General features: G+C 51.6%; 1 protein-coding gene across 2 annotated transcripts in view; it reads right to left on the reverse strand.

The window, feature by feature from the left end:
- The window catches only part of ASTN2 (astrotactin 2), a 312,197-nt gene that overhangs the window by 72,818 nt on the left and 213,492 nt on the right, over positions 1 to 25,887 (reverse strand). For both annotated transcript variants that reach the window (XM_065853591.2, XM_071817431.1), the window contains exons 17-19: positions 19,291 to 19,556; positions 8,471 to 8,604; positions 7,222 to 7,370 (exon numbers count right to left, since the gene is read on the reverse strand). In XM_065853591.2, coding sequence (XP_065709663.1) covers positions 7,222 to 7,370; positions 8,471 to 8,604; positions 19,291 to 19,556 — 549 coding nt within the window. The remainder of the gene's footprint in view (positions 1 to 7,221; positions 7,371 to 8,470; positions 8,605 to 19,290; positions 19,557 to 25,887) is intronic.

The following is a 25,887-nucleotide window of genomic DNA, read 5'->3' on the forward strand; positions in this document are numbered from 1 at the left end:
CCTCTTCATTTTTGCTTAACTTCCTTCACACCAAAGCAGCATGGGGAACAGATGACATAAAATCATAGAATCACAGAATAGTTTGGGTTGAAGGGACCTTCAAAGCTCATCCAGCCCAACCCCTGCCATGAGCAGGGACATCTTCACCAGCTCAGGTTGCTCAGAGCCCCGTCCAGCCTGGTCTGGGATGTCTCCAGGGATGACGCATCCACCACCTCTCTGGGCAACCTAGGCCAGTGTTTCAACCACCTGACAAAGCTGAACACATGGGAAACCTCAACAGCAGCCAATGGCGTGGAAAGCAGATTTCCCCATCCCATCCAGGATCTCATCTCAGGCTTTGGCTAGAACGAGAGGAACAGGTAAAATCTCCAGAAAGAACCTAACCTGGCAGGGAATCCCAGTCTGGTTGTCCTTCAGAGCCCATCCAAAAGGAAGACCCATGTGTTTTCCTCAGCAAGCATGCCCAGTTTTCCTCCTGGAGCATGGTTGTGTTGCATCCACAGATGCTCCACAGCCTTAATTTTCCAAGTAGCTCAGGGCTGCATTGCCAAGCACCAGCTTTGCAAACACAGACTGAGCTTCCCTCCAAATTCCAGCCACAATTTATTGATTAGAAAAGCCTGTCTAGTCAATAAAAACTCCTACAAAAAGGTTCCACTGAACCGTGCTCACATGCCACAATCCGTCTGTGTCGCGGCCTTCACTTCTGATGCCTTCTGACAAGATGGATTTGTGGACTTGACTTTTCCAGATCAGGAGAAACTTAATCCTAGACGATAAAATTACAGACCACTAAAAAAAACCCAAAAACCTCCATGACTAGCCTCATTAACTGTCATTTAAGAAGTTCAGAGCCTAATTAGCTAGAAGGGAGCATCTCCAGCTGTCCTTTGCCTTGGGGGAGAGGTAGCTCTGACCAGGCAGCACAAAGCCCTTGGCAAACGCTGTTGCTTGTAAAGAGCAGGACACGCTCGTGGCACCATCCAGGCTGCTCCATCCCCCGCAGTCAGTGGGGAACACGCAGACAGCACCAGCTCCCCACCTATGAAATTATTTGGGAGAATGAGAAGATAATGCCCAGTTCTGTCCAAAAGGTGTCTGGGCAGATAAAAAAAACCCGCAAAACCTGGAACAACCATATGGAAATGTGAATTAATGAAATATTTCAGCAACTGACTCAATCCTAATTGAGAGCCGAGAGCCCTCCACCTCCCTTCTGCTTTCCAGGATACAAAAATGACACTGGTAGGTGGAAATAACTACAGCTGTCCCAGTGGGAGAGAAATTACTGCTTCACAGTGAGCGTAATGGCCAAAATTAAGCACTTGCTTAGTGGGTGTTACACAACACATCCCAGGAAGCAGCTTCCAAAAACTTGACCTTCTCTTTAAAGGCACTTTTTTCGGGTCTTTGAATAGTCTTTCCTTTTGCTAACAAGTGAAGTGGATTCAGCACTCCAGAAGGGTATTCTGGGTGTTGAAAACATCTTTACCCATGTGCTAGTTCCAGGAGAGGCAGCAACAACGGCAGTTTCCACGCAGCAGCGCCCAGGTTCCCTGCACCCAGGAGATCACAGATGCAGATAAGAAATGCAGCTCTGCTGCATTTCCATCCCCAGCATGCGAGCTAGTCCTCACCGAGTGGTGGTTGTCATCCACCAAACACCTTCTCACCAAGGAACCAGCTGAGATCCACCAGGCAGATGACCAAGGAACGAGCAGGCAACTGAACAGTGAGGGTAAGACTGGCAATGGGGCATCACCAGCTCCTGACCACCGTCAGGTCCTGCTCTACTTTGATGATGCTCAGGAATCTCTTTGGAACATGAGTCAAACACACAGAGGCCCCCTGGAAGAGCTGTCTATCATTCCCAAGCCAAGCAATAACCTTCCTCACCACTAGCACAGAATTATTTTGGTTCGAATAGACCCTTAAGATCACCAAGTCTAACCATAACCTAGCTCTAGCACTAAACCATGCCCCTAAGAGACTCATCTATATGTGTTTTAAACCCCTCCAGGGAGAGCAGCAGAACTGCTCCACTAAAACAAACAGAGACTGGGGTGTCTTCCAAATCTCAGTTTGGGATCCACCAGCTGCAGAGCCTGCATCCCCTCGGCCAACTGACAGATCAAAAACCATCTACAAGAATGGCACCTATGCAAATATAGGTGCCCCAGCTCTATAGAGAGAATTTAGCCTCCACAGGGCTGTACAGAAATAGTCAATACCATCACTGACACTCAAGATCGTCAGCGTCTTTAACGACAACTGGTTTAAACATTCATGCTTTAACATCCTCCACAATGTTGGCATGAATTAATACTCTGGATGTTCACATATTTACCCAACTCCTGGCCAGATCTGAAGCTCCTACAGCTTCCTAAGGGCCACATCAACTCCTACTACTCCCTCTTGTGCCCAGCCCGTTCAGAAGGCAGCACCCAAAGATGATTTTAAGGCATGTAATAGGAACGTAACCTGGTCATACAGACAGAGCACCAACTCCTTCCTGACAGGCACAGTATTTGTTGTGGCCAGATAGTTTTCTCCTCCTCTTCTTCCAGCCTATCCCTGGTTTCCACATGACAGTAGCAGCACAGCCTGCACACACAAGGGTGTGCTGGAAGTGACGGTTGCCATAGCTGTATCTATACAGTCCTGGCCATCCAGACACGTCAGTACAATGTTCTACAGAACACAGCTAAGTTATAAATAAGATACGCTCAAGCCTCAACATGGAGCACAACTCACACATGTACAAAACGCTAAGCCTTCTGGTTCGACCTTGTTCACCTTCTTTTATAGACATGATACTAATCCATTCAAAGGTTCCTCTGCAGAGCAGCATCACTCCAGAGAAGTCTGTAACACCGGCGTAGTGACGTGCACAGGTTTTATGTACCCATACCCTCAGTTTCTGCACACCATTCTGCCCAGAGTTTTCTCCAGATATCCCCACAGACCCAGCTTATCCACCAGTTCTTCTCCACACCAGTACTGTATATAGAGGGCCCTGGTATACTAAAAAACTGACCATGCCACTAACATCTGATTTTCCTGCTCTGAGGTCTGCATGACCACTAACAAGCTCACTCAGCAGTCTGTGTTTCTGTTCTCCTCCTTTCTTGAAGGACTACAAGCTGTTCTGGATGAGGACTGCCTCTTCTTAGAAACATAAACACTGCCCAGCCAAAGAGACGCAGAAGCTGCCGGGATTCCTTGATGTTGTGGAATTAGCGAATTAGTGGTGGACTTTTCTGTTGTAGACTTTCTTCAGCTAATACCCCACTATCTTAAAATCATAGAACAGTTGAGATTGAAGGGGACCTTCAAAACTCATCCAGTGCCACTCCTGCCATGAGCAGGGACATCTTCACCAGCTCAGGTTGCTCAGAGCCCCGTCCAGCCTGGCCTGGGATGTCTCCATGGCCAACCTGGGCCAGGCTCTCACCACCCTCTGCAGTCACAGGGTGGCCACCCTCAAGCCCCCCCAGATATGTGTTCATAGATCAAACTGCAAACAGAGATATGGGCAGGAGGGGAAGAAAACTGCATCAAGGAGAGCAACACTGAGAAAGGGACCAAAGAGCTCCCAGAATTACAAAGCATCGCAGCACTGACACGGCCACCACTCCAGAGTGGCACAGCCCCTGCCAAGCCCACAGACCCCAATCCATCACACAGCAAAAGCTCGGCCCCTCATCCTCCCCTAGTCATCCCCAGTCCTGCTCTGTGTGTGCTACAAACACATCAAAAGTGCTTTTTTACTTTTAAACCTTGCATTTTGCACACTCACAGCAGCCACCATGACCTGCGCCGGCCCCCAGGCAGGTCTGACCACCCAGAGATGGTCCAGGTGGTGCTGAACCAGGCACAGGTCTGCCTGTCCCCACTGGAGGATTTCACCCATCATCTTTCAGACGAAGTCTCAGCTCCCAACCTTAAAACTGGAGAAGGGATCCTTCTGTCCATCACAGGCTGGAGGATACAGGACTGTCTCAGTCCCAAGGCTCAGCTCCCACTGTGGCAACTTCTAAGCCAGGGCCACCACAACGAGCAACAGTGACATCCCAGATGCCCCATCCAGCACAGGCAGTGACACAGCCTGGCTACAGCAACCAGAACCAAGATACAAAAAACACTTTGCGTCGCAGTCATGTTATCCCCTCGTCCCTCCCCCTCATCCCCTTCGGAGCTTCTTAACTTCAGAAACCTTCCTCCAGAGGAGTGTTGGAGTGACAGAAAACATTTTCCAAGCCTAATATCAGTTCCAGATGTTCACAGCCATTTCAGTTTGTACCTCACCCTGTAAAACACATTTCTCCCTCTTCCTCTCTCAAGTGCAGCGCCTGCTTCGTCCATGACATAATGCGCTGGCGGGCTCGGCCGTGCACACACACACACACACGCTCGCACCCTCTTCGAGAGCCCCATGTTCAAACAAAGAGCATCACTCAACTACAAAGCCGTCGCGCACATGGAGTTATGAGTAATTTCCACAAGTTTTAATAAACAGTTTGGGATGTAATTGCTCTCCGTCTTCTCTGCTGGCTCCCGAGCGGAGAGCCGCTCGCTCCCCACGTGCTGGTGTTGAAAGCGCGGTTTGTTTCGCACACAGCTTCACCTCCTATTCGCCTCAGATGGTCCAAGGGCTGTGTTTTTCTAAGCGCCAGTAATAAGCCTCTTTAAAAAGCACGTACAGCTGGGGGCAGCTGACCCAGGCGAGCTCCCAGCTCCTTCACCCCGTCCCGCAGCATCGCCAGCCCGGCAGGGAGCACAGGGAAAACACGTTCCACCAGCCTCAAAACTCCCTCCCGACTCTGCTCCAAGAAGAAGAGCAACAAGTATTTCCTGTCTCAACTGAAAGGCTTCACCTTCCAGTTGCAAAGCAAGGAGGAGGCCAAGGAGTTTTGGAAGGGTAAGAGACTGGAGGGTTTTGGGGGGCAGGAGGGAAGCAGAAGGCAGGTTAGGCAGGGGCCAGGTACCATCTAACTTGCTGCGGGGCTGAAAAGCAGGTTGGCACAGCTCTAGCCCCAATCAGTGCCAGGAATCCCGATAACAAGTGGCTACAATTGCAATAAAACAAACAAAATTAATACAAGCACAAATAGGCCACACATTTAAACTCAAGGGATCCCAGGGATGAACGACAGCAGCCTCGAGAGCCCTGACACCTTGCAGGATCCTCACAGCCTAACTGAAATCAGTGGTGCACATCCCACTCCCACCTGCCAGGAGACCGACAGGGAAGGAAGATTAGCCTGTATCCATCAAAAGCCACCCAAATTCCGTATCCCATACCCTCCCCTCCTGCAGATTCCCCCCTTCTGTGGTTGACATAGTTTTTCTGGATGTTGCTCAGGTGGGATGGAGATGTGCTGCAGCATGATGGGTGGATGATGGGGCACCCATGGCAGGGTTTTTGGCCAGGTGAAGCGTGGTACCAAGCAAAGCCTTTGAGAGCTGTAGCCGTCAGCATCTCCACAAACCTACGCAAGGTATTTGCAAGAATAAAGTCATCTGGCATGAACAGCCTGTAGGGTAAGAAAGGAATGAAGGCAGGAACGTTGTTTGGTTATAAACAACGTGGAGGAAAGGATAAAAAAAAAAAAAGAGGAGAGAGATTGATTTAGGATTGGCTTTTCTCTTTAACTGTTAATGGGGTCATTCTGTCCCAAATGGTCCCCAGAGCAGGGAGAGGGGAGGGCAGCTCCCCACAATGAATTCAATCGCCTGTCAAACACATGGCAGTCATAAAAGGAAAATAATAATAATAATCTGTATTTCCTACTCTGGCTGTGAGGCAAAGATCCAGCCACTTCAAAGGAAAAAAACCCACGTTTCCCTGGTTTGGCCTCACCTGACTGATGTGTGAGCAATCTGGAATCCCCATCCAAAACAAAGCCCCTCCTTTGGTGGCTTGTTTTCTTTCTCCGTTACATAGAGGGTGCCCCTCCAAGATAAAGAACAAGCTTTCTTCCATGCCGGGAAACTGGAAACATAACCCAGGGGCCATGGCCACACCAAGCAGCTCTGGAAGTGGCTGCTGGCAAGAAGGTGTAGGAGAAAGCTCCTATGGGACAGGGCTGGGCATAAGCCAGGAACCAGAGCTCCTTCTCATGGGGGTCTCCACAAACAGCCAGGGCCCCCCATGCTCTGGCTCACTACAGGAGGTAAAAATCCAGCTCTTGGAGCACAAAAAATTTGGATACGATGGTAAGAGAAGCTGTAGAAGGAGAATGGACGGGCCTGAGAACGGAGAGAGTGAGAACGTCCCTGTGGCTATGAGCTGAAGCAGTTTGCTCCCTGGCAGCAGAGGGTCTTATGAAATTAGTGAGGAGAAGAAAAAGCCACCACAAATTCGGTACTGCCAGTGTCTGGGGGAAGAGGCCCTTTGCACGAGGGTAAATATCTACTTTGGTCAACAACACTGGCTGCCCCTGACATGTCACCTGAGCTTCTTTAACAAAGTACATCCAAAATCCTTGAGCAAAAAGCCATAGGAGTTTTTGCCTGGCTTTCCATGCATCAAGGTCTCAAGTGCTATTTTTTGAAATACATAATTGATGCACCCAAATCAAAGCCCATCCTTCAAACCCTTGCCCAGCAGCTTCTGCAGCATGGCTTGAATTGCTGACAAAATCTTTGCAAGGCTCAAAGTGCTCAGTCCAAGTCTGAGCTGGGAATCAAACCCCAACACAGGGAAGTTTCAGGTTCCCCGGAAGATGTTTGTTGCTGCTTAAATGGTCTCTCTAAATCTTGCAGGCTACAAGTTACTTCGATAGGTGTGCAAGGCAACTTAAAGTGTTCTTTCAAAGGCTGGCATGCAATGCAATACTCACTGCAACAGACCAATAAAGGCCTTGAGTTGTTGAGGGCTGGCCATCCTCCCACATCCATCACCCTGTAGCATTTCAGCCCAATCGGATTAAGTGGTCGCTTCAGTCAGAAACTCCAACTCACAGCCCTCCTACCCAAAAAGAGCAAATCATTTCCTTCTGCCAAGCTGCACTTTTGCATTTCCCCTTCTCCTCAAACACCGGCATCTGCATAAGCCTTCAGAAACCTCTTCTGAATGGACCAGGTTTAATACCTCATGTAACACCTCAGCCCTATGCACCGTTCTCCACTAAAGCTGCATCTCCCAGCCAGGAGGGATGAATCGCCATGCAACCTCAGCACCAGGAGGAATTTGCTCTTGGCAGCTGCACCCACCTGTGTAGAGGTCTGTGTCTGTGTACTCATCCACCTTCTTGTGCTGCAGGACGTAGTCAGACACCTTCGTCCCGATGGCAGGTTGCACGTCCAGCCACTCCAGGGACACCACGGTGCTGGAGGGCTCCACGTTGGGGGAGAGCCGCAGGCTGGGCAGGAGACAGGAAAGAAACCAAAATAAGACATCCACTCCCCTTCTGGGGAGGAATCCACCTCTACAAGCAGCACAACCCCAGGCAGGGCTCACATTCATACACCGAGATCTGCACAGAGGGAGAGCAGGTAGGTGAGCACAAAACTTCCAGTTGAAGGTCAGTTGGGTCCAGCCTACTCCAATGTGTGTCCTCACCTGTCCCTGCTCCTGGAGAAATCTAGGTCATGCAACCCCAAAAAAATCCATCTAAAGAAGCCTTCATCTCCTGGGAGAACTGCTGAACTTCAGCAGCCCCAAGGGGAACTAAGAACCAGCTACCCAGGAGCAAAAAAAACAGAGGAGGATCCAGCTTAACCTTCATACAACCCAGTGGGGTTGAGCCTACAGGAGGGGAGGGTCTGATCTGCATCACCAGTGAGCAAAGGCAAAGGAAGGTAGTTGGGAGTGAAAGGGCGGATGTGTCTGTGAATTTACCCAGCTCCAAACCAGCAAATCTCCACTGGGTGTGAACAAAAGGAAATGCAGGGCTGCTATGAAGGAGCTCCTGCCCAAATTGGGGCCCACGTGGATGGTGAAGGCAGAGCAGCTGCTGCTCTTTGCACCTGGGTAAATGACAACACAAAGCACAGAGCTATGGAGAGCCCCGCTCCAAACATATGAGTGTGTTTGTTGAACTCGGGCTGGGAAATGAATCCCCCCTGAGGATATTGGCTCACTAAGAAGGTGTTCTGCTCCTCATGGATTGCTGGAGCCAGTCTTCCTGCTTTCTCAGCTAATTCCCCATCAGTTTGCTCCTGATTTGCTCTTGCTCTGACAAGCCACAACGAATTGCACCATAATTCCATTTCTTTCAGCATTTAAAATCCCATTCTACAAGCCCTGCTAATCAGGTGATGAAAATCTATAAGGAAACCTTCCAGGGCCACAGCCGGAGCCAGGATATCCTAAAGGCATCAGTCACACAGTGAGGAGTGCTGGACCATGGCCCCGGGGCTGGAAGGCGAGAGGAAGGAGATGGCCATGGGCTGAACCTGTGGGGAAGGGGCTGGTGCTGCGGGGCTGTGACTTGTGGGAGGGGGTCACATCGATACGTACACAGGTGGAGGGAGAGGGCTGCAGTTCGGAAGTCCGTTCTCATCGAAGGCGCTGAGGTCACACCTGCACCAGTCTTCGATCACATCGCCTTTCCCCGAGCACCAGTATGAGCTCATCAGGGCTCCCTTGAAAGCCTGACATGAGAACAAAAGGCGTGAACACGTGTGCTAAAGACTCGGTGAAATCTGGCCAGCAGTTCAGCCTCGTGGTGCTGAGTGTCAGGGGTACATGTGCACAGAGCAGCTGGGTCGGGAAATAGCGGGGTCCTCCCCAGCTCTGCCACAGCCTCTCTGCACAGCCCTGGGCAAGTCCCTTCACCTCCCTGTGCTTTAGCACATCCCCGTATAGGGGATGCTGGTTCATTCCTGGGTGTGTGGACAGGGAGTGTTTGCACGTACAGGGGCGATCTCCTGTGATGGAGGACTGAGCTGCCTGAAGAAACTCAAATTTAAGACCGTTTGTGACACTGGACATTGTACACAGGGTACCTGCTGTGCACAGTGAAAATCTTCCACATCTTCTTTCTGTCCTTAATAAGAACAAAGTAATTCCTACATCCCCAACAACACAGACCACTCCCAGCCTTCTCGCAGGTTCATTGTTTACATGAGCTGCCCTCCTGCCAAAAAACTGCTGCTTTATTCAGTTGCACAAGGAATATTTACAAGCAAAACAGCAGTATCTGGAAGCAAAAAAGAAAATCCTGCAAAATACTTGCAGGGTGTTTTCCAGCTGGGCAGTCTCCCCTCAGCCTGACCAGGAGCCCTCCCAGCCGCTACTACTAATAACAACGGATCCCCGGAATAAGAGCTGAGCATCTGCTGGGGTCTGACGCTGAAACCCTTTGAGTGAACTCCCAAAGCCAGGTCTAACTCCACAATGTCTTTCCTGCATTCATCTTGAGGTTGGTGCCGGTCCCCGTGCTGCAGGACAGGGCGTCCCTCACTCCATATCCTGCTGTAGTTCTGGCTTCACAGCGATCTCCCCTGCTACCTTTGCCTGTTGTGCCTAATTAAACCTCCAGCTTGGAATAAAACACCTCTCCATGCACACACACACCGTCCCTGTTCAACCCGACCCTGTGGAGCCGCAACACCCTGCTACAATAATCATAACACCAAAACTTCAGCCACTCAAACTCTTTGTAATGCTTTTGACCTTTCAAAAGGTACTTTCCAGCGCCGAAACGCCTTCACGGGTCCTCATCCATGCCGAGCAGCCTCGCTGCCAGCCTCTGTGCAACCCAGCTCCCAGTAACACCAGTCCACCCATTCCAAGCCGCCTGCGGATGCCTGGCCCCGACGATATCGCCTGGTTACACCTTCAAGATAAAAACCTGCCCTTTGAGGAGGACAGGGATGGCTCCAGCGGCTGCGGCATTTAGCAGAAAACTCTAGGAAAAGCGCCATCCCGGGGAGGTTTCTGAAAAGAGGAGGTATAAATAGCGCCTGACGTCAGGGCTGCCATTGTCCCGAGTTTTGTGCTCTCCCCAAACACCTTTAACGAGGCGCCTCAAGGCTCTCGCGTCTGAAACATTTTCTGCTTCCAGGCATTTACAAAATGGGGCTCTTCCAGAAGGAAAAAGAAAGGAAACAGAAAAAAAAAAAGGAAAGGAAAAACATGTGAAAGAGAGAAAATGTGATGTTATTTTGTTTTGCTCTTTAGAATGTAATTGAAGCGCTGGGCTGGAAAGGGCATCGCAAAGTAATTGGAGAGCAAGGAAGGCAGAGGAGTTTATCTGACACATGGATAAATGGGTGCAGATTGTGGAGAGCTGCACAGTGGGTCTGCACAGGACAGGAACAGAAAGCAATGCAGGTAGATGGATGGGGGAGTGTGTGCTCTCCCTAGGAAGCAGGATAAATACCTATTTTGCGGGTACACGTGTGCGCAGATGTGCACTGTGGGCAAAGACAGATGTCTGGTGGTCCCTGGAAGAGCTGCACCATCACACCAACAGCACTGCTCTGCTGTTACCCTGTCCCCAAGCCCACTGCTCTGCATCCTCCCTCCCTGCACCTTCCCAACCCCAGGAAAAAATCCCACCCAACCCCTGCATTCTGTTTAGCCAAATCCAATAGTCAATTCCTTCCTTCTATTTTATTTTTTCTGATGGTAAGTGAAAAGCTGGATGAGCAATCCCCTCTGCTTTGCCTGCCCGGCCTCACACACGTTTTAATTAGATCCTGCAGGTAGCCAGCCGTCATCTGCCTTGTGTCAAGCTCCACGCAAACGAGGTTAGCTAATCGATGCGTCCTCCAATTGTTCTCATTAAGGCGAACACACCTACGCGCGCTAACCAGGTTACCTGACCCCGGCTCTCCCCAGTGCCAGTTGCTGCCTCCAGCCCATTTCCAGCACCCGGTGACATCAGGGACGGGCTGGGGTGACAGGGGAGCCAGGACTCACCTCCCCTCACCTTCCAGCAGGATTTCTAGCCAGAGGTTGCTAGGATTTTCCCATCAGTGCCAGGAACTGTATATCAAAGGGTGGGGAAGCAGCAAATGTGAACTGGTGAGGGGGAAATGGGTAAGATTGTGCAGAAGGAAGGGATGAAACTCCCCACATGAAGATGTTCACCATTACTTTAGGAGGCTCTACGCCCTCTGTGGGGACACCAGCCCACTCCCTGGGGACACACACTTGCTCCACAGAAACTCCAGGACAAACAGAGGGTCTGTTGCAATAGGACAAGGGGTGACAGTTTTAAACTAAAGGAGAAGAGATTCAGGCTGGACATGAGGAAGAAATTGTTGCCCCTGAGGGTGGTGAGAGCCTGGCCCAGGTTGCCCAGAGAGGTGGTGGATGAACCATCCCTGGAGACATCCCAGGCCAGGCTGGACGGGGCTCTGAGCAACCTGAGCTGCTGAAGATGTCCCTGCTCATGGCAGGGGGGGCACTGGGGGAGCTGGGAAGGTCCCTTCAGCCCAAACTACTCTACGGTCTCAGTGAGTTTTGAGGACTTTGTGGTCCTTCCCACCCTGAAGCTGGGTGTAGCTTTGCTGTAGTTCACACACAGCCCACCCACCCTTCACTCGCCTCCCCCAGCCAGGTCCAGGCACTGGCTGCACTGGCAGAAGCTGCTCTTGGTTCCTGGCAGAGATCTGCAGCTGCAATCTCCTTGCCCTGCAAAAGTGACAGCTTTAACCAGCCCAGCCCCAAAGGCACCTGCAGGCACATGCTCCTCCATGGGTGGTAATCACTTGAAAAGCTCTCCTTCCCTTTCCCCTTCTGACAGCATAGCCCAGGAGGGATGGCACTGCTCACACAAACCCAGAGAAACAGCAGCTGCCACCTAAACCAGAAACCCAACAGCACAGGGAGACCAAGAGCAATGGACAAAGGATGCAGCAAAGATACTTGAGACACATCCCATGAGCAGCTGCAGCCTGCAGGAGAGCTGCAGATGGGAACACACAGGGACAACCCTGGTCTGTGGTGGCTGAGAACAACCTTCCCCTCCAGCCTTGGTGTGGGCACCTCCACATCTCCTGTCCTTCCCTGCTGCCACCCTCAGAAACATTCAGCAAACACTCTCCTCCCTGCCAGGAGACAGCAGGTACAACAAGACGATCATCTCCAAAACCTCCCCATCAGATGCATCACCATGGTGGTCACACCAAGCTACCAAGCTGGGACAACCCAAGAGGCTCTAGAAGGGTGAAGGCCTTCCCAGGAGCAACCCTGCCAGCTGGGGATGGCAGAGCGGTCCCCAACGCACCGTCCTGCACTTGCCAACCGCTCCCCGGCATCTCAACGCCCCTCTGTGCCCTAAGGCAATTTAATCTTTCATTTAAAAGTATCCAAATTGTATTGTTTCCCTGTGAGTCAGCCCATTTAGTTTATGTCCTTCAGTGCCAGAGGGGAAATTTATGAGATGAGAAACTGGCTCGAAACGTTTATTTTCTAGATGACGAGTCATGCCATTAGATATATAGCATTATGAATCATAGGAACAGCATCTAATTTGCTCTTAAAGGTATAATAGGTCTGACTCCCCACACCCATGCACACACATATATTGGATTGATAGTTCCCCCATAGGATGACTAGTTCATTTGTTTTGACACAAGCAAGACTTACAGGACCATAAAGTCCCATCTTACCATAAGTTAAGCCTATTCATAAAAAAAATATTAGGGAAACGAATGCTCAGCTAAGGACATTTATCCGACACTCGATTGCATATGGATCTTTCTCTTGTTGTTATTTGTGCTCGGGGGAGGCCATTTGGCCCCGTTTTATAGCTTAGACATTCTGCAACAAAATATAGAAGAACATTTCCTTTGTCCTCTGTTAGACCTGGCTGGTAGAGGAAGAGCATTAAGTTATTCCTGACCGTGGGTTTTCTGTTGATATCCCCGAAGGGGAAAATTATAGGACATGGAGGAACCTTTCAGATCAGCATTTGGAAGACCCATCACGCACCACAGGGGCTGGTGTTTCCAGATGGGGTACTGAAAAGGGCAGGTGTTGGGTTCTTATCTGTGAACATCTGGTCTTCTCCATGGCTGACAGGGACATGAAAATCTGGCTCAACTGGGTTTTGGAGTCTAGCTTTCTCTGTGGTTGGTGTGCGCACCTCAGTTTCTGGAAAAATTAAAAGGGAAATAGAGGGAAATGAAAAAATAACCACAAAAGAGCAAGCAGGCTGGACACAGATATGCTGGAAATATCAAAGATCATCTAAAAGCTGGAAATTTAATACACTTTGGGTTCTACGATAGTTTCCCTGGTCTTTGTTTGCTTGTTTTTCTTCTTCTAGATGTAGAAAGGGGAAGTGGCAGCAGGCTGGGTCATGCCAGCAGACCAGCTTAGCCCCACATCCATGGACAGGGCAGCCAACGGAGACATTCTGACCCTTCCAGTTTGCAGGATGGAGATGGTTCCTGCCCAGCACCACCATCACTCCTGGGCAGCCCTGTTCTGCTTACCAGCAAACCCAGTCACCCCATATGTTGCCCAACACAACCGGAGCTGCTGCATGCTGCCGTGCTCCAAGCAGTCCAGAAATAGCAATTTCTGGCTGTTCATCAAGGGAAAGAATATGGGATGTAGGCTCAACTAGAGATTTCACAGCCTGAATGGGACGATAGGGTGGCTGGAGGACAAGCTTTCCATGCCCTCACAGTGAGGCTCAGTGCTGTTCATAGGAGACAAATGCTGCTCCTTAGTCTAGACATCTCTGGGAAGAGGAAAAACTACGGATTTCCCAGGCCAGAGACTCTTTCCAGGATCATGCAGTTCGCGTCTGAAAGTCTGCTCCAGGTTCACAGCGAAGGAGGATGAAGGTTCCCGATGCTGCTGGCAGGTGATCTCATCCTGGGCTGCTCACACCCCCCTGCCCCCGCGGCCCATCCCCGGGGATCAGCATCACCAGCACTTCATCCTGAAAAGGACCAGCAGCCACTTGCTGGAAAGGTCAGGATGCTGGAAGGGACCCAGGGTGGGCAGCATCCCGGTTTTTGTTATTTATGGGATCTGAGGGAGCAACAGAGGACACTGGAAAACCTGGCAGCAGGGGAAATAAAAAGCCTTCTCGCTGTAGTTGAGAGCCCCATCCTGGGGAACCGGCTCCTTTTTCACACCTCGGCTACAAAGCTCCCCATTATAGCACGATCGGGGCGGCTACAATGCGGTTATTCTTCCCTGGGTAACGCGAGTCGGATGTGGGCTGGAGCTGTGGCAGGATGCTCTGGTGTGCAAGGCGGTGGACAAGGGCCAATTAGCAGATATTAAAACAAAGCAAAACCAAGTAATAAAATAAATAAACAAATCAGAAACAAAACACCAAAACAAAACGGAACACATTCCAGACCAAACCAAAAAACTCACCTCAACAATACAAACACTGTCCCCGTTCGCCCTGGCTCCCTTTCAGCTTTGGCACTGGGAAAAGAAATCCCTGGCACTGGCTCTCTGTGCCTTCAGGGGCTGCTTCGGGGAAGCTGTGTACATGCCGGGAGGATTGTTGTCCTCCAGCAGCTCTGCAACTGGGTGCTATATGAGGGCCAAAATGCGCCTGTGGCCTTGGGGACACCTTTCACCCTGTCCCCACAGCATCCTGCAAAGCTTCACCCTCCTCCTGCCAGGCCCAGGTGGTAGAGGACACCAGGATGACCAAGTTTGAGGTCCGGGGCAATGGGAAGGGCTCAGGTATCTGCCCTCCTGGATGGGATCCAGTGGGATGGCCAAATTCTTCCCTGAGAAATGAGTCCCAGCGTGACTTCTCCAGCCTCTGCCTCAATGCCTCTGTTCCTCCTCTTCCAGGCTTGAATGTGCTCAAGCCCAGGACACATCTCCTCCAGGCACACCTCTGGTCTCTGTTTAGGGAGGTTTTGCTTCTCCGCAGGCTGAACCAGGATAGCTGCATGGACAATGTTCACCCAACGCAGTCAAGGACTCTTCTCTTAGACACACTCAGGATTTTAAAGCCAGCAGCAGAGCACAGACAGTGCCCAACAAGGCAATCAGGAACACGGGGTCTTGGGACACCAGGATCCTGGGTTTCTCCAGTGTGCTCTTTTCCATCCACTGTGCCCTTTAAGGGCAGTGTCAACGCCAAAGGGTATCACAGCACCAGCAATACCCTTGGATGCTCCAGCCAAAATGGTGAGCCCAGTGTGCACAAACCAGGGTGGGTTCCCCACCACCCTGACAAACAGGAGATGATGGAGATATGACAGATGGTTTTCACCCCAGTGTGGGCCCTTTAGACCATCCATCCCGGTCATTCAGGGGCGGTATAAATTCACAGAAGGGTTCCCAGTACACAGCCAGGGACCAGCTCCATCACATCGTACCTGACAAAGAGCAAGTGCAAGACAACACTGACCCTGAGACCTGACCAAGAACCACCAACATACGGCATCAAAACCAGTGACACTTTGCACTGCTGCTGAAATACAGAAAGTGAGCAGCTGGACCCAGGAGGAAAAGCAACACCGGTTTGCGCAGCTCCCTCTGAAAGTGTCACCACCACTTCGCCATCACCTGTGTGAGCCAGGGAGGAAGGACACCAGCCCATCATCAGCTGGGAAGCTCCTTGCCCACCCCAGCACTGCCAAAGTCCCCAGCCAGGCTGCAGCTACCAGCAACCGTGCAAGTTCTCTGACCAGCGCTGTTAAACCACAGCGGGAAACAGAAACACTTCCCAGCAGGGGCTCAATCCCTCAAGTTCTACAGCAAACCTAAATTCCAAGTCCTTGCTTCAAACCAAGAAGAAAAGAGCAGTTCCCACTGACATGGAAATAAAGAGTTTTCCAACTTATTTCACGTGGGCAAAGCAATATATTTTCACCTAATCTTCCTCTTGGAAACGGTCAGTTTTAGCTGAAATCAAACATGCATACATAGAAAAAAATCACAAATCAGCCCAAGGCAGACACCCAGTAAGGAAACTTAAACCCCAGCACTTAGAATCTGGCAAGATCATCAGCAACTGAGAACATGGTCTTGTACTGTGCTGTAGCTGTAAATTTTAAGAAGTGCATAACTCACTGCACTGAGGCAGATGAAAAGACAAACCTGCTAAAAAAGCCCTGCACATACTGAAGTGGGCAAAATGGTTTTACCTGAGTCCTGCCTCATCTCTGCTGCCAGGCTTATGTGGGGAAAACTTTCAGCAAGCTTTATAGATGTTAGTATCCACCTTATTAATGACCTTGCTTTCTATCTGTGTATGTGTATAATTAACTACACGGACATATAGAAATAGCTTAATTGTTAATGATTATTATTTTTTTAATACTATGGAGGAACTAGGATCTGCTTGCAGTTCCCATAAGGTCAGTGTTTGCTGTATTATTATCCACATGAACGGGGAAAAGCAGGCAGGGGAGCGCTGAGCTGTGGATGCTGAGCTGGGAGGTGCAGGACTTGGCTCAGCCCGAGGCATTTGCAAATCTTGTTTATGCCACAGGCAAACACCACTCTGCTGGTGCCTGGGAAGCCCCCAGGCCTCCTATTTGATGCTGAAAAAGGACATTTCATCATCCAGACTTCACATGAGACACTCCTGACAGCACCTGCCCTTTGGGAGCCCGGTCTGGTGCACAGAGCGAGGAAGCGGTTTAAGCCAGTGGCTTTCTGTCACGCTCACAAGGGACCAGGGCGCATCACTGGGTCCTGGTGACAGGGTGATGACATGGGGTGATGGCAGCCTACCATTGCCCCCAGACCCTTTTCCTGGTCACCCTCCCTCCCCACTCACGGGGGAAGGTGAAGGGAAGGCCATGCCCCTGTCCCCACGGGCATCCCTCGTCCCCAAGCTCGCGATGCTGCAAGAGGTGCAGGGAGCTGCTGAGGGACCTGGGGGCTTCAGCCTGGAGAACAGGAGCTGAGGGGAGACCTTCTGATCTCTGAACTGCCTGAAAGGAGCTTGGAGCATGGAGGGGGTTGGTCTCTTCTCCCACGTAACAAGCGACAGGACAAGAGCAAACAGCCTCAAGCTGTGCCAGGGGAGGTTCAGATTGGATATTAGGAACAACTTTGTCTCCCTTCCAATCCCTAACATTCTGTGATTCTGTGATTCTTCCCTCACCTGCCACCTCTAATCTCAGCACTGTTGGTCGAGAGCACCCTGGGGTGCGGGGTAGCAGACACCAGCACCCTTGCACAGCCAGGCTCCCTGGGGTGTCCCTTTGCCTCCGAGTGAGCAGGTGGAGGCAGGAGGAGAAGGGATGCATCAAATGCAGCCCTCTGGAAGATGACAGGGGCTTTTTCTGCTTGGTTGCATGTTTGTTTGCATGTTTGTTTGTTGTTTTTCCCAGCGCCCCAGCAGAAAGCACAATGCAGGCTGAGCTCCAGCTGCAGCTGGTGGGGCCAGGGGGAGGAGGCTGCTGGTGAAACGTGGACTCCAGCTCCCCAGGAAAAGAAGGTGTCCCAAAGTGAGCCCAGCAGCATCAGCAGGGCTGGGGGGGACAGGTGAGGAGGAAGGGACCTTGCAGCCAGGGCCAGAGAGGCAGGGTGGCATTGCCACCTGGGCATAGGGCTGGGAAGGGAGCTGGTGGTGAGCAGGGTCCGTGGAGATCCCCCAGATCCTGCCAGGCTTTGCTTGCTCTCAGTTACCCCTTCCCTGCTGGCAAACCTGCCTCTTGTACTCAAAAAAGAACTGTCTTCTTGCAGGTCACTGCTAGGAAGCATGTCTGTCTTGCCTGAAAGAACCAGCTTTTCCACTGCTCTCCCTGTTCCCGTAATGTCACATCCCAGCACTGCCTTGGACATGCTGATAACAGCACGTCAATGTCTACACAAGAATTGCCCAGCGGGAAGAGCAAGTTTGGGTGGCGAAAGGATGCAGGATGAGAAAATAGTGGGAGAACAGGAGTAAGGGGAAAAGAGCAGGAAAGAGAAAGGAAACGGGGTGTGGAAGTCAGGCATGGCTGTATGGAAGAACCAGGAGGGCTGATAGACAGTAAAGCAGGAACAAGATGAAGGGACAGATAAGGAGGGACAGTCCTCATCAGGGACTTGGGGGCCAGAAGAAACACTGAGGCTCTTTTGCCCATGGATCTGGGAAGGGGATGAAGCATCATTCCTGGTGGTCCCACCTCCGTGTGCTGGGACTGTTGCCCAACCTGCAGCCCCCTGCGTCCCACCCACCACCGCTGCACGCTGCCTCACTCCAGGCATCTTAATCAAGTGCAGGCTCAGGGCTAATAAGTAACTTTAAGCAGGTCTGTCATTTTTGGACTTGGGATTGGGGTTAGAGGGCTGCGGAAGGGGGGTGGGGGGCAGCAGCAAACCAAGAAAGTGGGAAATAAATCTCCATGGGATTAACACTGAAGTTCTTGCAGGAAGCAGAGGAGTCCAGCCCCAGCTGGTCCCTCCTGGAGTAACAGTGACCTCCTGTGGCTGCGGGACTGTCCCAAGGGGCCAGTTATTCCCTCTGCACCAGCACTTTGCAAAGCCACACTGGAGCCTCGTGGGGCTTTGGCCACTCCTGGCAGAGCTAGGAGTGAGATCTCAGAGCCAGGAGAGAATGACTGACCTGACATCTGGTTTTTAAGACAGGACTAATCCTGCACACCAGTGTCTGCTGTGGGTGGACATCAGGAATGACTGTGGCACTGGCTGCTCATGGCATTGCAGCCATGGCCATAGAATGATGGAATGGTTTGGGTGGGAAGTAATCTTCACAGCTCCCCCAGTGCCCTCCCTGCCATGAGCAGCGACATCTTCACCAGCTCAGGTTGCTCAGAGCCCCGTCCAGCCTGGCCTGGGATGTGTCCAGGGATGGTTCATCCACCACCTCTCTGGCCAACCTGGGTCAGGCTCTCACCACCCTCAGCATAAAAAAATTTCCAGCCAGAATCTCCCCCCTTTAATGTAAAACCATCACCCCTTGTCCTGTCACAACAGTCCCTGCTCTGTCCCCATCTTTCTTATCAGCCCCTTTTAAGTACAGAAAGGCCACACTAAGGTCTCCCTGGAGCTTCTGTTTTCCAGCTGAACACCCCAACTCTCTCGCCTGTCCTCCCAGCAGAGCTGTTCCAGCCTCGGGTCATTTCTGTGGCTCCTCTGGCCCCTCTCCAGCAGGTCCATGTGTGTCCTGTGCTGAGGACCCAGAGCTGGACCAGCACTCTGGAGAGGTCTCACCGGAGTGGAACAGAAGGGCAGAATCCCCTCCCTCCACTTCCTGGCCACGCTGCTGGAGATGCAGCCCAAGATACGCTTGGCCTTGGGGCTACAAGCTCATTGATACTGTCCTCAAACATGTTCACAAAAACACTGCCCAACATTTATGCAGAGACGAAAGCAGGCAGACTTGAGAAGTGACTAAGGCAAAACCACGGTGGTGGAGCTGGTCCATCACGCACCTCCCTGGTGTCGTTGTCCTGGATCAGCGCATACAGGGGCACCACCCTGTTGATCTCCAGCAGAACCGGAGTAGGGCTGAGCTGCTCCTTGCCTGGGCGCCGGCACAAATGGCAGGTGGATGGGCAGCGCCCCTTCTCCTCGCAGTGAATCTCCACACCTGAGATGAGGTGGTCGTCAGACAACATCTGTGCTGTCAGCAGGCCCGAGAGATAGGTGATGAAGGGCATGGATTTCAACTCCTTCTTGTTCCCGAGCTCAGTTGTTTCTGGTTTGCAGAGAGGAAAGAAAACAAACAACATTAAATAAGTCTCAGCACAGTCATCCCAATCCCAGACTCGGTTGTAGCCAGGATAAACTCAGCTGCTAAAGGTGAAGGCCAGGTGGGAGCAGGAAACCAGAAAGATCAAAGAGAAAAGGAGAAAAATGGGACTTGCAGGTCACTGCTTGGGAGTGGGTAGAAAGTGTGAGCATTTCCGGCTTCCTTTTTTGTAACTTGCATATTCGCTTTCTGCCCTTCAAAATGAAACAAAACCACCCAAGTGTATCTTCCCTGCCAAAAAGAAACCTCTGCAAAGGGACCGAGTCAAAGAGCTGAGCACCCACACCCCCGCCCCAACACCAGCCGTCTCTAGTCCCTGTTATCCTTATGTCTCTCTTTTGGGTGACAGAATGGCCAGGGCACTGAGACAGACCCAAAGAAGCTGGCAAAGATGCTGCAATGTGGGATGAAACCCCTTGGCAGAGGGGTAAGCAGGTACCAGAACAATCTCACCCCACAGGGAACAGATGGAGATGTTTCCAAGAACAATCCCTCTGCTTTCAGAAAACATTCAGGTCTTTGAAACCCATTGGGAGCTTTCTGGTGGTCTTAACCACAAAGAGATAAACCCAGAGAGCCTTATTTTGTTCTGTCTTGGTCTAAGGAGGAAAGCGAAATAGCACACAGCTCATCAGAGGGAGATAGGCTTCACTGCCAAATCGCCAGCACTCATACAGATGAGCACACCGGAGCCACCAGCACTGGAGAGCAATTCCTGTTAGTGTTTGTGTAATGAGCTTCGGGGATGTAAGTACAGCCCTGACAAAATAATCAGCTCGTTTCTGTTCTTGAAACCTATCTGTGTCAGCTGTACACGTTACTCGTGAGCCAGCTCTCCTCCAGAGCCAGAGAGAGCAGTGAGAACAGTCCTTATCTGCTTGCTCAGGAGGTGGAAAGCACCAGCTCCAGGTGCCTTCAGGACTGCATTCATCCCTAGAAAGCTGGTGATCTCCTTGACGGAGACTGTGCTTCTCTCTATTACCACCCATATCATCCACCACTTGCAGCATCTCATTGGAGGCGTTACTTTGATCTGGGAGGCATTTTCCCCCGAAACACACTCCTTTGCTCCCAGAGCTGCCATTGCAATGGTAGCCCAGGGAAAATCATAAAATCATTCCAGTTGGAAGAGACCCTCAAGATCATTGAGTCCAACCATAGTGCAACTGTAGCACTAAACCGTGTCCCTAAGAACCTCATCTATCTGCCTTTTAAACACCTCCAGGGATGGTGACTCCACCACTTCCCTGGGCAGCATCCTTTCATCTCCCTCTCTCCCATCTCTGGGCTCAGTTTTGGTTATTTGCTCAGCCATCTGCACACGCAGAGGGGGTCGGGGACAAGCCCACTCTCCCCAACAGTGAACTGGAGAAAGCTACACGTTCCTGGAGCCTTGCTCTGGCTTTTATTGCCCCGTCGCTGCACAGCGATCATCAGTGCTCAGGCCCAGCTGAGTGGCTGCTTCTTGAACGAAAATAAGGGCAGCCCAACCCTGTTCCTGACAAAGTCAGGAACCGTTGGATTGGAGAGAATCAGAACCAGACCCTGCAACGCACCACTGCAATGCCATCTCCAGCTTCAGTGAAGCCAACAGGAATGCTCCCGTTGCCTTCACCGCAACCTGGGTCCAGTCCAGAGTAAGTAAATCCAGCTTTAGCATTCAGGCCCACATTGCATAAGCCCCGTGAACAGCTGGATAACCTCCTAGGGTACTCGATTGTTACTGCAAAGCCTCCGTTTTGCAGGTGACTGCTGTTGGGGTGCTGCAGAGGCCCCGTGCTGGCAGGAAGATGAGGCTGGGCTGCAGCAGTGAGGAAGGAGGGATCGATTCCTTATCAGCCCTCACATCCGCACAGGCTTTTGCTAATACTGCTGGCGACTCAGCTGAATCCTGGCAACATCTGTTTGGAAGCACGGGGCCGCGGATGTGGTTAGACGCATCACGGCAACTTGTGGGAGTTATTAGTTAGTTTGTTTGTCAGAAATATGTATTTAAAAAAATAAAAGAAAACAAAACAACACAACAAAACAAATAAAAGAACAGCCTTCCGCTAAGCGTCAAGTCTTGCGTAAGAAAGGGAGGATGAGCAGGACGGGGCGTACAGAGGTACCGCTCGCCTGTCGGGTGCCTGGCTCTGTCTCTGTGCTCCACCAGGATTTAATAACCTCAGAGCACGAGGTGACAGCACGCGGGGTCCCTGCTCAGGATGCAGCGGTTGCAGATGTGGGGAAACGCTTCCAGTGCTCCCAGCAGCACCTCCTAGTGCCTGGACAAGTGGGAAGCATGATAACACCACTACTATAACAATAGCAAAAGCATGATACCTAATACTTTTGTATTGGAGTGCTGTTTTGTCTTGAGGGCTCCCAGGAGATGAGGGTTTTGCTAGTGGTTCAGCATTCTATGCAGCGCCTTTTCCAAAAGATCCCAAGTCATTCCAAAACTGGGAATCACTCCACTTACCACAACAATGCGGCCACATCAGAGATACGATGTGGTAGCTCTTCAACAGCAGAAAAGCTTGGAACAAGGAGAGGAGCTGAAGCCATAGAGGGAATGTCAGAACAGATCCAGGTAGGGATTCCTCCAGGCTCAGTGGGTTAATCGTGCCAACACCAACCGGCTGCTCAGCTGGGCCTGATTTAGGAGCTGGGGTTTGCATTTCAGGCAAGGAAGGTGTAAATGTGGTCCATCTCCCCTTTACATCACCCTCTGGATGGACAGACCTAACGACACCTTGGGCCGGGCAAGGGGATTTACAGCCACACACACCCACTGGCTCAGGTTGCCCGTCTACCACCCGGTGGAATAATACCCCGATTGTTGGCAAATCCATCGAAAGGGAGTTGGAAAGAAAATCGATAGATGTGTTTGCCTGGGAATTTCTCTTGTAGTGAGATACTGTCAGTGGAGTAACCAAGAGGTCTGTGAAGAGCTTGCACGGATTTAATGCCCCGTTCCCAGGGCTCACATGGAGGCTGGGGCAAGGGAGGGCTCACCAAGGAACCGCTGCCGGCTTTTGGGAAACGCAGCCATCCTGTGGCACAGCATCCCACCCAGGAAGCTTGGATAAAAGCATGACCCCTGAAGGGTTTTTTCCAACCAAAATGATTCTCTGACTCTATGGGGCTCTGCCACAGCGTGGGGCTCTGCTATGGCATGGGGCTCTGTCACGGCACGGGGCTCTGTCACGACACGGGGCTCTGTCACTGCGTGTCTGCAGGGCAGCTGTGGCCACCTCGGTCCGTGGGGCCTTGCTGCCCTCTCGTGGCACCGCGGGACGATGGCTCCCGGGCTGGGGATCCCGCCACCGCTCGCTCTGTCACTGTCACCCCACAGCCCCTCTGTAGGGGCTTGCGAAGTCCTCATCATTCAGTGAGTCCCACGCCTCGGAAAGAAGAGTCTGCCCATCCAAATGTGTAACATCCCAGAGTATCACCAGGACAGAATATCCCGCACATGATGCTTTGTGACCCCTTTTCTCCCCCCATCATGTCTGGAGACCCCCCAAGCTGCCAGCTGCCTGCCTGCTGTGCCCCTCTGCCGCAAACTCCTCCTCTCCCTGACGATGCTCTGACCGCTGCTCCCAGCCAATTAACCTCACTCAATTAAACACAGAACCCTACGGACAACAAGTGCCCCAATGCCCAATTGCAGGAGTGGCTTGAGAGTCACAGTGCGGTGCTTTGTGGCTCAGCAGCAGAAGGAGCGCTGCCTGCACCCTGCTTGCACCCTGCCTGCTGCAGGAGCCCCTCTGCCTGTGGCTACTCCCCTAGGAACAGGCAGGGAAAGCGCAGAGCAGACCATCTCTTCTGCCCACATGTCAGCCAGGCAGGCTCTGCCATAACCTCAGCTTCAGATAAGACATTTACAGACTTGCAAGCCTGCAGTATTAAGACAAAAAGCCAGGAGAGCTTTTAGAGACCACCGATAAACCTCTATAAAAGGGGATGGTGCAAGCATCGCCATTGAGCTCGTTTTATTAAAGGAACGAGCTCTGCAGAGCCTCACATGGTGCTTGCTGCCTGCGCCAGCTCTCTCAGGAAGATCCACTACAGCCCTTCGTGACGGTGTGAGACAGGCGGAGAGGTCAGTAATGAAAGCAGGAGGGACAAGAAGTGAAGAGGCAGGAGGGAAATGACGGATTCTCTGATTAACGACTCTGGTCATTAGTTCTGCGGTGCTCTAACAGAGCTGCCATCCTTTGCCACCTCCCAGGCACGAGCAAAGGAGTTGAACGACCTAGCAACACACGCTCTCCTCTGATGGAGGGCAAACCCCAAAACTGCTCAGTTCCTCACAAACCGCTGATTTCCTGCCTGCACCACAGCAGCTGCACCAATCGCTGGCCACTGACACCAGAACCAGGGCCACTGTGGGAAAGGAATTAATATCAGTCGGGTCGAGCCCTGAGACAGTCCCTGCACAAGCAGCTGCAGCTGCCTGTCTGCTCGCCGAGGGTGTTTGTGCACATCCCAATCAACTGATTACATTTGCTATTCTTTACCTAAAAATAGTCCTTTTGGTTCAGGGAGTTCACAGGGCTGCTCCAATGCAGTTTATGAAACTGTGCTGGTTTTGGCTGGGATGGAGTTAATATTTTTCACAGTAGCTGCTGTGGGGCTGTGTTTTGGGTTTGTGCCGGAAACAGAGTTGATAATTTAGGGATGTTTTTTGTGATTGCTGAGCAGTGCTTGCACAGAATCAAGGCCTTTCCTGCTCCTCGCACTGACCCGCCAGTGAGTGGGCTGGGGGTTCAGAAGCAGCTGGGAGGGGACACAGCAGGGACAGCTGAGCCCAACTGACCCAAGGGACATTCATGGAATCATAGAATCATTTCAGTGGGAAGAGACCCTCAGGATCATCGAGTCCAACCATAACCTAACCTAACTCTAGCACTAAACCATGTCCCTAAGAACCTCGTCTACATGTCTTCTAAACCCCTCCAGGGATGGTGACTCCACCACTGCCCTGGGCAGCCTGTTCCAATGCTTGACAGCCCTTTCTGGAAGGATTTTTTTCCTAATATCCCATCTAAACCTCCCCTGGCGCAACTTGAGGCCGTTTCCTCTCGTCCTATCACTTGCTGCCTGGGAGAAGAGACCAACCCCCTCCATGCTCCAACCTCCGCTCCTGTTCTCCAGGCTGAACCCCCAAGGTCCCTCAACCACTCCTCATTCCACACCACATGATGTTGTGCTCTGCAATAAAAGCTGAAGGCAGACACAGGAAGAGCAGAATGTTTGGAGTGATGGCATCTGGTGTGATGGAGCCCAGCTGAACACCTGCCTGCCATAGGAAGCAGAGAATGAATCCCTTGTTTTGCTTGCTTGCATGTGTGGCTTTTACTTTACCTATTTAACTGTCTTCATCTTAACGAATGACTTTTATCACTTTTACCTTCCCAATTCTCTCCCCCCTCCCACTGGGAAGAGTGAGCAAGCAGCTGCATGGGGCCGAGTTACTGACTGGGCTTAAACCATGATAGAAACGGACCCAGAAAGACAAATTTTTTCAATAGACAACGCAAAACCGACCCAAGGGCAGGAGCAGGCAGTGGTTGCTCCCACTGCAGCACCGGCTGAGCGGAGAAAGGGCGTGGGGCAACTTGAAATTGAACAGAATAAAACCAGAAAATATAAAGAAAACATGTTTCTGTTTCTTTATTTTTTTGTTTAACTCTTCTAGACAGAAACAGCCCCAGTGTGCAGTGGGGAGCTCGGCCGATCCCAGAGCTCCCCATGCAGACAGCTCCCTGCTCCTGGGGCCGGCCTGTGGGCCCTGTGCCCGCCTGTCCCCATCCGGAATATTGTGTCCAGCTCTGGCCACTCAGTTCCAGTTCTCCCTTATGAGGAAAGGCTGAGGGAGGTGGGGCTCTTGACCTTGGAGGAGACTGAGGGGTGACCTCATTAATGTTTACAGATACATAAAGGGTGAGTGTCAGGAGGATAGAGCCAGGCTCTTCTCAGTGACAACCAATGGTAAGACAAGGGATAATGGCTATAAACTGGAACACAGGAGGTTCCTTTAAATTTGAGAAGCAACTTCTTCATGGTGAGGGTGCCAGAGCCTGGCCCAGGCTGCCCGGGGAGGTTGTGGAGTCTCCTTCTCTGCAGACATTCAAACCCGCCTGGACACCTTCCTGTGGAACCTCAGCTGGGTGTTCCTGCTCCATGGGGGGATTGCACTGCTTGAGCTTTCCAGGTCCGTTCCAACCCCTGACACCGCAATCCCGTGCGATCCTCCCGCTGCCGGGCTCCTCCCGGGACTCCATTT

The sequence above is a fragment of the Patagioenas fasciata genome, chromosome 20 (genome assembly GCF_037038585.1).
Source record: "Patagioenas fasciata isolate bPatFas1 chromosome 20, bPatFas1.hap1, whole genome shotgun sequence".
In the NCBI taxonomy this organism is placed as follows: domain Eukaryota; kingdom Metazoa; phylum Chordata; class Aves; order Columbiformes; family Columbidae; genus Patagioenas; species Patagioenas fasciata.